Consider the following 14,022-nt stretch of genomic DNA (forward strand, 5'->3'; position numbering starts at 1 on the left):
CCCATCACAAGTGCTTCTCGGTCCTTGCTCGTTTGTGGGTGAGACCATCCATCATTGATATATTAGTGAACTAAGCATTGATATTGCAATGATTTTCTACTAGTAACATGCATTATTGATATGTTGTTAAGGCTGCACACGAACCAAACATACACGTACATGGTCTTGTTCATGTTTATTTGTTAAGGAAATAATGTGTTCACGAATGGTTCACAAACATTTACCGAACGAAATTTTATGCTCGTGTTTATTCATTAAGGAAAAGAATATGTTCATGAACGGTTCACGAATACAAATAAAATCGGCGAAGCCTAGAGATTGAGACTTATGTATTCATTAATGTGAATAATGAAAAAGAAAATGTGAACAATGCAAAAACAATAAAAGAAAATGTGAACAATGCAAAAACAATAAAAGAATACGTTTCTATTTTATGCTAGGGATAATAAATTTAAAAAAAATATAAAATGTTTAGGTAAAATAAATAAATTTACAAAAATTTTCCTGGATAACTTTTTTGAAAGAACATTAACGAATGTTCATGAACGCATTACCAAACGTTCACGAACATAACTAAATGAACGTGGGATATGTTCATGTTCATTTGTTTAACTAATCGAACATAATTTCTTGTTCATGGTCGTTCATTTATTAAATAAACAAACTTAGTAGAACTTTCATCTGAATGGTTCATGAACTATTCGATAAATAATTAGTTCGTTACCAGCCCTATCTGTTGGTGAACAATCCATTGGTGATGTTTTAATAACGCCAGTGATACATGGTGAAGTTTTCACTCACGCTCGGTTTTCCATGCACCTTTATCGATGGAGTGCCAACACATCCTTCTCTCACTAAGAGACTATTGCGAAACACTTTGTCACCGAAAGCTCTCTGATTTGTAGCAAAGACCCTATCTGTCACATGGCCACATACCATCTAACCTTTTGTGCACATTCTATCAAATTAAAAAGGTATCTTGGTTTTTATCAATCTCAACTATCGTCTTTTAGTCGCTGTCTGTCCCAACTAACGAATTGGTTGCTGATGATCCAATTTTAACTTATTTGTTCCAACGGTCTGCGACTAATAAAGTCTTAACGCTGTTAGTTGCAGATCACCAGAAAAAACGTTTTTGGTCGGAAAAAACACATTTTTTTGTTGGAAAACACCACTTTAACACCGCCACCACCACCAATTGACTTACCACCAACCAACCACCGCCACTTGAGCACCACCAAACCGATTTCGATGATGGTTCTAGGGTTTTGGTGACCTCAATAATTGAGGTTTTTACTAGAAAAAAGTTTCTAAAGGTCCGATACAAAGTTACAAAGATGTTTGGAATGAAAATGTTGAGTTTTCCGGGGGGTGAGTTTTCCAGCCAAAAACGTTTTTCCGTCGACTTGCAATTAACGGCGTTAGGATTCTGTTAGTCGTGGACCGTCAGGAACAAATATGTTAAAATTTGGGACCGTCAGAGACCAATTCGTTAGTTGAAACCGACAACGACCAAAAGATAATAGTTAGGATTAATAAAAACCAGTGCACCAGTTAAAACCAAGCATTTACAAAAAGTGACTTAAGATATATGAGTTCATGATAAGGGTGTTTATGGTCCAGTTTTCATGGGTTTTAGGTGAAACCGTAAGTCACCGCTTTATTTTTGTAAACCGAAACCAAACCATGGAAATCTTAAACCGAACCAAATCAAACTGTTAGTAATGCTTGGTTCCGATTTGGTTATTTGTGCTTAGACAACTTAATTAATTTGTTGTAAGTAATATACTTCAAATGGGGTAACGATTTTGATATATAAATAATATCTAAAAATATATTATCCTCCTAAATATATAAAACTAGTTTGAGCCTCCGGTGTTACCGGGGCTTATTTAGGTTTCTGTTTTTAATTGTTTTGCTATTTAATATTTCGTAATGATTTGTTATAGTTTTTAACGTAGTTTTGTTTTGATTAAATACGTATATATTAGTTTGTTATGTGATTGTCGAGTATAAATCACGTATATGTGTGTGTTATTTCATGTCTTTTAATAGTTTAGATATAGCGAACACGATTACTTTAAGTCTTTTATGATTGCAGGTGTTTGATGCTTAAACGAGCTAATCCAGAGCCATTAAGACGATGATTAAACAAGCTCTGAGATATAGGAAGCATATGAAAGTTAAGATGGATGTCATATAATGACTTGGGAAGATTTTGGATGAGAACCCGAAGCCGATGCTGAAACTAAACAAGATGCGTTGGCAAAAGGCGAGCAAGAAGTAAAACGAGCATATCATGGGCTAGAAAATGAGTTGCAAGACCCATAATGCATGAATTTTGAGTTTCTCGACGAGAACAATCCAAAACTGAGGTGTTCTTTGGTAGCACTACTCGACCACATGTGACTATGCCCATCGCGATACGCAATTGACATGATAAAAAGTGAAAAAACGGGTTTTGACCTATATATTCTATTTTACGAACCCTAAACCATTATTACAGCCACTTTAAGCAGTTTTGGGTGAATTATAGGGCTACAAATTATCTCTTGATCAATTCTGAATGGCTTACATCATCACAAGGTTGTAAAAGTCGCTAGACGGACTCGGGGAGTACTCAGGGTAATCGGGGAGTTGGGTTTACTCAAAGTACTCGGAGACACATAGTAAATATAAATAAAATTAATTTTTGGATATTATATATATGTCAAATATCATAAGTATACTCATATTTATAACAAAATAGGTGAATATCAATATAAATAAGAGAAATACATTATTAAATAATAAAATATTCTAAAAACTCATATTTATAACAAAATAGGTGATTATCAATATAAATAAGAGAAATACATTATTAAATAATAAAATATTCTAAAAACTGCTAATCATTAATTAAAAAAATTATATTTGTTCTTTAATATTATAGAAATGCGAATCGTGCTCTATTTTTTGAGTCAAAATTGGATCAAGTTCACTGATAAGATGTAATTCTTGTTGAGTTTGACCACATTTGATCGATTCTTAATAACTAGGCGAAATTAAAGAAACTCACATCGACGATATACCTTGTAGTGAGTACTCGGGGAGTATTCGGCCATGCAAACCTACTCCAACGTTGCATCATCAGGATTGAAGACCTTTCGATGACGAGGTGCGTCTAATCTTCTCGAATCATACCCGGGATGTAGAATTTTGTATTTATAATAGTATTTATCATGATTTTATAAACAACTAATTATAATTGTTCGTTATTGATCTATGAGCATTGATGTTTGGTATTATTGTGCATTTAGTCGGTTTAAGTTTATTTTGATCAGAACGATTAGTTTGCTAGTTGTTGTGATACTTGTTCATAAGCTTGTTTGATTAGTTTGAATGTGATAAAGCATACAATTGTAATAACTCAGATTTTAATTTATTATTTTATTAACCATGGCCCAACCCGTTTTCATGTTCGGGAAATTTTATCAATAACAATATCGTGTCTATCGAGTATTTATTATTTTATTAATATTTGTTTATTATATTTATTTAATATATATAAATAGCTTTGTTATATATACAATTATTACCCTAAAATATACTTTAAACCATTTTGTTTCCACCTCAATAGTACAAGGACCAATCTGCAAAATCTGTATAATTATTATATTAAACATGTTTACCCATTACCCAACCCGCATCCATGATCCAAATACCCAAACCGTGACCCGTTTAGTTTTCTTGAAGGTTAATCTTTGCGTCTTACATGGAATTGATATGGGTTTATAATACCACATGCCTTAAACGACCTTGCCGACACTTGCAATTTGGAAACCAAGATCAATCTACACGAATTGATTATATTAGCGAGCCGTCCTTAGGCTAATTTGGGATCTTACTATAGAAACGATCATAGCGTAATTGCTCGCATCTGAACTATCACTCATGCATCGTTAACAAACCCCCCATAAAAATTTTGATTATATTAACCTCCTGCTTTGTCTTCCTCATTGGATTCTGGTCCGGCATTGTTGTTCTAATTAAGCTGCAATTAAACATCAAATAAGCTAATTGATTGCTTTAGTTTGTGCATTTTGAGGTCTGTATCATTAACCCTATGAACAATCGGCCAAACGTCGAGTGTTTTGGCCGATTGATGATTCTAGGGTTCATACAATATTCTGGGCATGTGTTCAATGAAGTGATTTGATATGCGATTTTATCAAAGCATAACAAATTAAAATGTTAATACTTAAAATTTGAGGGTGATAACTGAGATGTAATTGATAGTTATTGGGGGTATTGAGTTACTTGTGATAAGTTCGTTAATTGATAACGTGATAATCGTGAACATGAGGGATATTCTTTAAATATTAAGCTATTTAATAATACTTTTATTATATTTGATAGTTTGATGATGTTATAATATGCGTATGAGAAAATAGTTATTAATTGCTCTTGATAATTTGTGAATGTGATAATATGAGTGTGATATAACCGATTAGAAAATTAAATAGTAAATTGTTTAGATGGACTTGTGATATATAACAGAGTCCTAGTGAGTGAATGATTTGTCCTCCATCATGAGAATGAAAATATTTGTGAGTATGTGAATGAATTGAATCAATAAGTCTTGGTCCCATGTAATTAAGTAATTGAGTCAAATCGTAACTTGTTTCAAATAAAATAAAATACATAAACAAATAATAAATAACGTAAGTTTCTCAATGTATTGGATTTCCCATGAGCTTGTCCATGGTATTTTGTTGGCCCATGAGTGTTACGTGTCGTTTTAACCGACCAAACTAATTAACGAATGACAAATGTAAGTATGAGTAGTTGAAGTATCTCGTGTATCACCGCGCGTGATAATGCTGTCACACCCTCAAAATCCACTAACGGAGTTTTACCGTCAGAGGGTGTGAACTAACAGGATCGGAATCATCAGTTATAATCAAACCATAAAATAAAGTTTCAAAACCATGAAAACGTTTACGAGTAATTAAATGCGGAAGCGTAAAAACCTTTAACCAAAAGTTGCGTCACGCAGGACGACTTAAAACCAATGATAACCGTTAAAAATAAGTTTGCATAACAAAAGCGTTTTCAAGCAATGCATGTTCCTAAACCCCGCGCCCGCCTCGGCTACCTGAGAATAACATACTAAAAGTGTCAACACAAGGTTGGTGAGTTCACAAGTTATATAAAAATAAATGTTTAGCGTTTGCGTTCAGCGTTTTGCGTTACAGCGTTTTGCGTTACCAGATAGTGTTATGTCAATTATATATCTATAGGTAGCTAGCCTATAAAGCAAGTATTACTAAGTGTTCGACACCGAAGCTGACTGTTTATCAATTTGCCTTGCCACCAGGTCATCCAGACCATGGTATGTGTTTAGCCAAGATTACACCCGCTCGATATCCAGTCGAGTTTAGCGTTGGGTGGGGTTTGTCAAACGCAGTAGTACTACTCAACAGTAACTCGCTATTATCCAAATATTAACTGGTTCGATGTTATGAAGGACTTTTGTTATTGCGTTTGCCACTTAGTCTTTACAAGTGATATATAATCTATATTAACAAAATCTTAAATGCGTTTCGGAGTATGTTATCTCCCCCAAGTGAAAAGCGTTTAAAAGGGGAAAGTGAAACTCACTGTTTGCGAAGAAATTCCCAAATTAAATCACCAAGATGCGCGTCACAGAAAAACTCTCTCTAGCGTTCTAAAACAACAAAGAGATTTTTCTAAGTGTCGGAATATTATCGAGTCTCTAGACCCGGCACATAATACCTATGCACATAACATGTTTCGTGTTTCGTTTGTGAATCGTGTGTGACTTTAACAAGTGTATTTGTGATACATTACATTTGTAAGCAATCATATACGTGTCATGTATTCATAAAGTACATCACTAGCAATTTCTCCCCGCAAGGGCATTTTGGTCAAATCATGACAATTAACTAGCCATTATTCCCCATAAGGGCAATTTGGTCAAATTATGACAATCAATTAGCAATTATTCCCCGCAAGGGTAATTTGGTCAAAACATAACAATTATATAGCAATTATCATGTTTCATGCATTTTCACAAAACTCAGCAGCTAGTTTCACCGAGACAGAAATTCTACTTGAAAGATTGTACTATTCCACCGATCATAGCATCTCAATTAATTTACCAAAAATCATCACAGAAGCATATATGTCTTAGGTTTCCAGAACATATTTTTTATATATTTTTATTCCTCATAGTTTTCTCACAATCATCAAATCATTACAGCAAACTCATAACAATCAAATTCATGCGCAACAGAATGTTATTTGCAATTCCCATTAAACGAAAAATCCAATAAATGCAAGACCACTTGGGTTAGGTTCCTAACTCAATAAGTCAACTCCCAGAAGTGTAACCAACCCAATTGGTCTCGTAGTTCATGAGACCAATTAACAAAACAACCTAACAGCAGGTCTAACAACTCAGCTTTGCACAACGTTTTTGTAAAATCATAAAAGTTAACTTCTACTTGTCCAAAAATTACAAGTTTATATTCTTTAGAAACTAGACTCAACCTAGTTTACTGTAGTATCAATAATCTCAACCAATTTTCACATTTACACTTCGTTACAGTCACTTAAACATCAATAACACATTCTGTCCAGAAACTGTTTGCATCCAAACTCAACATATTAACAATCTATGAACTATCATGCATTCATATAACACTCTAGACTCCATAAACACCATCCATGCACATCAATTACACATTACATACATGATTAGGGTTTTTGTTTGAACTCAAATCAAAGACACAACAATTAACGTGTAACAATATCAATACTAGTTATCAAATCATTATCCAATCAACAACAATCATATTAACTATACACACATACAAAATCGGCTCATTAGGGTTTTCAATTAACCCATTAAACATCAAAATCAAGTAATAAGGATGTATAGGATAATCAATTATACCTTCCTAGCACCTAATTCTTCAATAAAGGGCTTGATTTGATGGTTGTATGTGTGTGTGAAGGTGACGGCAGCCAAGGAGCAAGGGGGTGGGGTTTCCGATCGGCACTTGTGGGGGAAGAAGAATAATAGTTAGGGTTTGGTTAATGATGTATTTATAACATAACATGTTACATTCAAGTCCCTCCACTTCTTAGTATTACTTTTCTAGCCTAACTAACTTGTTTACATCTTGAGTTAACGTTTATAACCATGTTATCACATAACACATAAGTCTAACACATAATTATCACATAATTACTGTTTTGACGTTTTTCGTTTATTCATCAATCTTTTGCGTCAACTCGTTTACGTTTCGGTGCAATTCCCGAAAGACTACACATGTAGTAAGTGTTAAGCGTCATTCAAACCCTAGTTTAAATGCAATGAAGTGTGCGTTATAGATTTAATGATCTTAAGTTTGAATTGACGGAGTTGAGTTAACGGAGTTAACCTGAAATTGACGATTGTCACAAATGCTCCAACCAAATATCGTATATATAATAATTGTGAAAATGAATAGTTGGCGTGTCCATGGCGGACCATGGACTTTTCACCCGACTAGACATTTAAAAGTAATCAAATAATAACAATAAAACGCAATGGAAAACTGTAATCGTTAACTGATTACGGTAAACGCTTAAAAAGTAAAAAATACTTAGGAAATCCTAAAAGAAATTCCCGTCAACGAAAACAATCAACAAAAATATAAATGTAAATATATATCTTGAGAATGAGGCATTGCGTTGGAGTTATAAAAATATTTTGAGAATGAGACACAGTCTCGGAGTAATAAAATAATTTGAGAGTGAATCATAGCTTCGGAGGTGTGTGTGTGCATGACAAATAAAATAAACAATTAAATAAGTACTTAATCTAGCAAATAATTACGTAAGCTATAAACAATCAAATAGAACACATCAGGTAAACAAATAAGCACGTATGGGGCTTCTACGCATGTTACTAAGGCACCACTAATGACCTATCTTAAACCTTCGGCTCTGATACCAATCTGTCACACCCCAAACTACGGCGGAAATGTCGGGGTGTGAGTTGATTGTCACAGCTTGCAAGGTACCATCAAGCAATTATAAAGCGACAATATCAAACAACATTTAAATACAACAAAAATAGAGAAAATTTCAAATACAAAACCAACTATTCTTGTATATGTTTATTATCCTAAAGTCATCTCTACGTGAGCTTCAGTCGATAAGCAATCCAAATCTATAACCTGCAAATGCGTACAAAATATATATTTGTCAACAACACGTACATGTTGAGTGAGTAGATCACCAGTTTTGACACAAACAAAAATGGTAATATATAATGATATAAATGAATGAATAAAAATAGGCAAAACTGTTATCTGTGAGTATAAACAATGAAATCGTTGAGCAAGTAATGAGTGTCGGTAAAACCATTGCCAATGCGATCGGGATCCGGCCACTACGACGGTCGTATGATCATACTATAATGATCATATTATTCAGGTAAGCAAGTAAGCAAATAGCAAGTAACAGACAGTCATTCAATTGATACACGTCACAAAGATCACAGTTGGCGTTTGAGAATTCATGAGATAAATAATTTGATAAATGGTACGCAAGTGTCACCAAAACATTTGAAAACAAGTAAAATAGGGGAGAGATCACTCACCTGGTCGTATGAACGAAACATAAATGATGACGTGAGAGAGATGAACCCTTCGGGATACACCGACAAGGATTCCTAGTTAAATAATTAATTATAAAAAATATAACACGATCTATTGAATTAAGATTTCGATGTGATTAAGTTAGGTTTGGGATTAGAATGTTTATTATTTGGTCGATAGATTTCTCTTGTTATTATTAATGTAAAAACAATATAATTGCCTATTATTAAATCAACAAAAACATTACATTTATTATATATAAAATACCGTTAAATATAATAATCATAAGATTAAACTTATAACTAATTAGTTTGAATGATTAAATATGAGTTGAATATAATACAATTATACAATTATTTAAATAACATTTAAATAAATATAAAGCAACTATAAATGTGTACAATACATAAATATAACTTGCAATATTAAATACTATAATACAAACGTTTAAATATATAACAAAATATAATTTGGAATACTTAACGAAGATCTAATTTTATAAATGTAATTAATACCTTTAAAATACGATTGTTGCAATTTTTTTTAAAGAATGATATATATATATATATAATATTTTTATATATAAAAGTAATATAATCGAGTTTATAGAGGCGTTCAACTATGAGAAAACATGAATTAGGAGTGTCATGTTTTAATAAAATAAAGTTTATTATTATTAATATATAATTATAATACCTATATACATATACACACACATACAAGTCCGAAAACTTCTAATGAAATTTATGGATAAAAAAAACGTAAATTAACTATACTACTTAATATGTATTCGATATTATATTTAGTTATAATTAACTATACTACTTAAAACAAAGTTTACAAAAATAAAATCTAAAAACACCTTCAATGAGGCTCGAACCCGCGTGCACATAATCACAACTCACATACCAAACCAATTGTGCTACTGGGTTACTTGGTTATAACATGAAAACCAAGATAATTATTACAGAAACCTGCGAATCCCAACTGTTTAGAAACCCTAGAATTCTAAATCGTTTAATCCGTTAATCGTTAATCTAATTAATGTTAGGGTTATAAAATTACAAGTTAAAACGACCACAATCCACAAACTAATTACCTGGTTCGATCACGTATTGATGGTCGACGGCATGACAACGGCGACCAAAGACGGGATCCGAAACACTATCAACGGGTCAAATTAATTCATTTGCTTTAGTGGTTGAGTTTACGAGGTTGCAGAGGTGATGTATGATAGTTTAATTTGATTAACACGAACTGTTATTGGCAATTCGCTAATACGAGTTGACGGGTTTGAATATAATTGAGTTTCGCATCAATTTGATCTAGTTTTCCTAATTAGTTGAGTCGGTTAGTTAGAAATACGCGTATAAACGATCTAAACAATCAATTCCTAATATACAACGAAGAGTATTGATCAAGTAAAGAATTCGGGTCACGGGCCGGGTGTCTGGATAGAAATACGGGTATGGGTAGATGGTTAATGGGTTTGGATTATATATTATAACAGATTTGCAAATAGGTCCCTTAAGTATAGAGATGGAAACAAAGGGGGTAAAAGTATAGTTTTTGGCAAAAATTGCCAAAGGGTATAAGTTATAAATATAATATATAGATAATTAAACAATATTATCATAAAAATTAATTAACTCGATATTTTTATTTGATAAAATTACCCGGATGTAAAAGCGGTTCGGGTAACGGATGTAAAACAATAGTTTGAAAACCCGAGTTGTTACACTACGCCCAAAAAACAATTTTGGTAATACCCTAGCACAGTCGTTTGGGCATTCGGCCACATATTTTTCACCCCTTGACTGCCTAAAAACCTGCCAATTCTGCTCAACTTGTTTCCCTCTGAAAGGTAAACCTATCCTCTTTCATAGTGTACTCTAACAAATTGTTTTGAACAGAAAAACATTAAAATCTATTGCTCTAACATGGCTGAAACTAGAGTTTTACCTTTCAGAAGGTTCTCTCACCGCGTTAAAGTCTCCTGTCAAAATCCACAACCCTACATGATTATCTTTCAAACTCACAATCCTATCCCATAAACATTTTTTTTTTCGCCGTACCTTGTGGAGCATACATATTCATAAGACAAAATCTCCTCTCTACCCACAATCGTACCCTTGGTAACTAGAAAGTTCATGTCCTTGATCACCTCCAGAGGTCTAAACAAAGACATGTCATAAATAAATAGGAAACCCCTTGATCTCCAGTAGCCCCACATAATCCATCCTAAACGAGGAATTATCTCAAAATAATCTGACCTGCTTTTTCTTCAATTTTGACGTTAGAGTCTCTTGAATAACCATAAAAGAAAGCCATTCCTTCACTTTGATTTCTCTAATCTATTTTAGTGAGGCAAAATTGTATTATTTTATCTTAATATATAGTTTTTAAGCATTCTTAGTCTCATTCCTTATCCATGTTCATATAATTACATTAAAATACTACATTTTATTTTTTTTATTTAATAATATAATATTTTTTTATACATTTATCATGATCTTTTCTCTCTACCCTACTCACAACCACTATCTATTAAATATTAAAAAATTACACGACGTGAACAGTAAAACCTCGTATTTAACTTTCTCATATAACATTTTATTTCCCTTCAACTTGCAAGCACTCATAATCATACCATATAATTTAACTTTTGGGGCTCTCCCTCTCTCCCATGAGGTTTTTAAGCACATAGAGAAGTAGAGGGATAAAAGTCTAAAGTTTAAGGTTTCATCAGCATTAGCTGATAAATAAGAGGACTTGAAGTGAATCTCTCATACAAAGTACTTGACCTAAAACCCTCCTTAATATTATTATATTTTGCCGACAAAACCCTGCATTGTAGTAGACAAGAAGAAATCATCGATGGCGGAAGAACATCAGCAGTACCAAATTGACCTTGGCAATCTCGTGGCATTCGATCCTAATCACCAATTCTCATGTCTTCCTGATAACAGGTTAGGATTATTACTCTCATCCTCTAGTTTTCATTATAAGGTCAAAGGATATATGAATTACCAATTCCTATGTATAATTTATGCCAATTTGTTCGATACGGATTTAAAACTCTCGACACAAAATGTATATATGTATATATATATTTTCAGTATCGAATTCAGTTCACTTATTATATATTGTAATCTTACACATGGTTATTTCATGTTATGTTGTTTACTTGATTATTGTATTAGGGAGGATCTTGTGAAGGAATGCATAGCTCACGGTACTAAATTGATTCAAGCCGTTGCTGATGCTCTTTTTAACTTACCTTCCACCCAAGATGCATCCGGGCCTGTTGTCTCATTGCCACCGCCATCCACAAAATTACCCAGAGAAAAACCCGTATGTTTTTCATTAGAAAGTGTTTTTGTTGTTGTTGTAACTCATGTAAGACCGTTTTCTCTTGCAGCTGCCAAAGCCTAAACCTCCAACGAAGTGGGAGATCTTTGCCAAAAAGAAAGGTACGTACCTTTTTTTAGTGACCATGAGAATACCAAGTAATTGTGCTGACCTGTTGGCTCGTTATACAGGCATCCAAAACCGAAAGAAAGACAAGCTTGTCTATGATGAACAAACGGGTAAATGGAAGCGTCGCCATGGTTATGACCGGGTCAATGATGACAATGACCTTCCAATTATCGAGGCCAAAATGACAGATGGTAAGTGTTTGTATAATTTATAGTTTAGTCTTTGTATGCACAGTGTTTGTTTCAAGAAATGTGGTATAAAGCATCAGGTAGGTTTAAATTATTATGTTTTGATGTTCTGCAGAGCCAGGAGTTGACCCGTTTGCTAAAAGACGGTCAGAGAAAAAGCAGCGAGTTGAAAAACAAGAAAAGAACCGTTTGCAAAATTTGAAAGAGGCTGCAAAAGTTGGTGCTTTGCCAAGGTTTTGCCTTTTTTGTTCTTTCATGGTTTATGTCAATAGTTCATACATACAGTATTCATTCATTCTGCATGCTGCATACATCTTAGGGGTCAGTTTTTGGCTCAAACCAAACCAAAAATTTGGTTTTGGGTTTTTGAAAACCGGTTGTATTGTTCTTTACATTTGGGCTTGTGAATTTTTTGGGCTCAATCCGAACTAAACTGAAGATTTAGTATTTAGGTTTTTGAAATTTGTTTGGTTTTGGTTGACATTTAGACTTGAAGTTTTTGGGTTCAACCCAAACCAAACCTGAAATTAGGTATTTGAGTTTTTGAAAACCATTTTGGTTTTGACATGTGGGCTTGAAGTTTATGGCTGGAAACAAATTTGAAGTTTCAAACTAATGAATTTGGGCCTAAAATTTTGGACTTAAATTTTTTGTTAATGATTAGTTGATTTGTTTCACAATGGCGTTTCATTTTTTAGTCTACACCAGTCACCATGTATTACAAGTTTGGTTTTTTCACTTTCATGGGTTTGGTTTGGTTTTTTCAAAGATGAGTACATTCAAAACCTAATCAGAATTTCTGTTTTTGAGAAAGCATAAAACCAAACTTATGATTTTGGGTCGAGTTTGGTTAGTTTATGCTAGTTGTTTTGGTTACGAGTCGGTTATTTACAAGGCCTGACCAACCCCTACCCTGCTTTTCTATGTGGCAGTCATGTACAACTTGCTGCAACTGCATTACCTATAACCGGGACCCAAACTGCACCAAGAAAAGTTAGCAAGGATGAGCTACAGAATGTAGCAGGAATGGCAGCAACATCAACCGCCAGTGGTGGTAAATTTGACAAAAAATTGGCTGGTGAAAAGCCCCCAAAACATGATAAGAAATACAGGAAGGTGTGTGAAACAGACCCCTCAAACTAATAACGTATGACATTTATAACCCATAATTTCCCTTTAATCTTGACTGCCACTTTCTATATGTTTCCAGTTCTTACCTGTTGTTGAAGGATCAGGAATGGGCTCGTTAGAGAAGCAACAATCTGACAAGATTCTCAACAAGTTAATGGCCAAAAATTCTCATGAAATTTTCAATGTTGGAAAGGTAATAAAATTTATACACTTTTTTGGCTTTTCAACTTCTAGGGGTGGTCAAACAGGTCAAAAGTCAACCTTTTGACATGGGTGTAAACGTGATGGGTTGGTGGTTGACATGTTGAATTGTTCAATCTGAACAAGACCATTATATTTATTCATGTCAAAAACATCAACCCTAACTCTCACACCCCAAAAATCATGTCACTCGAACTCATTTGTTTAACTGTGTGCAATGGGCTAGCGGGTATTAGTGGGTTCTGTTTAACTAAGTTGTTTAAACATGTCAACCCGAACACGGCTCTTTTAATTAAGTACATTATACAAGCCAGCCCGAAACATGATTTACTTGTCATGTTGGAATTTGCTGCGCCAGCCTTAAATGT

The 14,022-nt window shown here is 33.6% G+C and overlaps 1 protein-coding gene across 1 annotated transcript; it reads left to right on the forward strand.

Moving 5' to 3' along the window:
- The first annotated feature begins 11,498 nt into the window (after positions 1-11,498).
- On the forward strand, positions 11,499-13,736 carry LOC143592628 (ribosome biogenesis regulatory protein homolog). The gene is made up of 7 exons (XM_077072507.1): positions 11,499-11,623; positions 11,858-12,008; positions 12,076-12,127; positions 12,197-12,325; positions 12,438-12,555; positions 13,255-13,438; positions 13,533-13,736. Exons 1-7 carry the CDS (start codon positions 11,532-11,534, stop codon positions 13,719-13,721), a joined length of 915 nt encoding a protein of 304 aa, XP_076928622.1. The 5' UTR covers positions 11,499-11,531; the 3' UTR covers positions 13,722-13,736.
- Positions 13,737-14,022: the final 286 nt, after the last annotated feature.

The sequence above is a fragment of the Bidens hawaiensis genome, unplaced genomic scaffold, assembly GCF_021521415.1.
Source record: "Bidens hawaiensis isolate Kalapana, Puna unplaced genomic scaffold, B.hawaiensis_p1.1 tig00041108_1, whole genome shotgun sequence".
In the NCBI taxonomy this organism is placed as follows: domain Eukaryota; kingdom Viridiplantae; phylum Streptophyta; class Magnoliopsida; order Asterales; family Asteraceae; genus Bidens; species Bidens hawaiensis.

Excerpts from the sequence above, each read along its gene's own strand:
- LOC143592628 (XM_077072507.1), top strand. The coding sequence starts at position 11,532 with ATGGCGGAAGAACATCAGCAGTACCAAATTGACCTTGGCAATCTCGTG. Across the intron at positions 12,128-12,196 it reads GATCTTTGCCAAAAAGAAAG|GCATCCAAAACCGAAAGAAA; the intron begins GTACGTACCTTT and ends CTCGTTATACAG. Across the intron at positions 12,326-12,437 it reads CGAGGCCAAAATGACAGATG|AGCCAGGAGTTGACCCGTTT; the intron begins GTAAGTGTTTGT and ends GATGTTCTGCAG.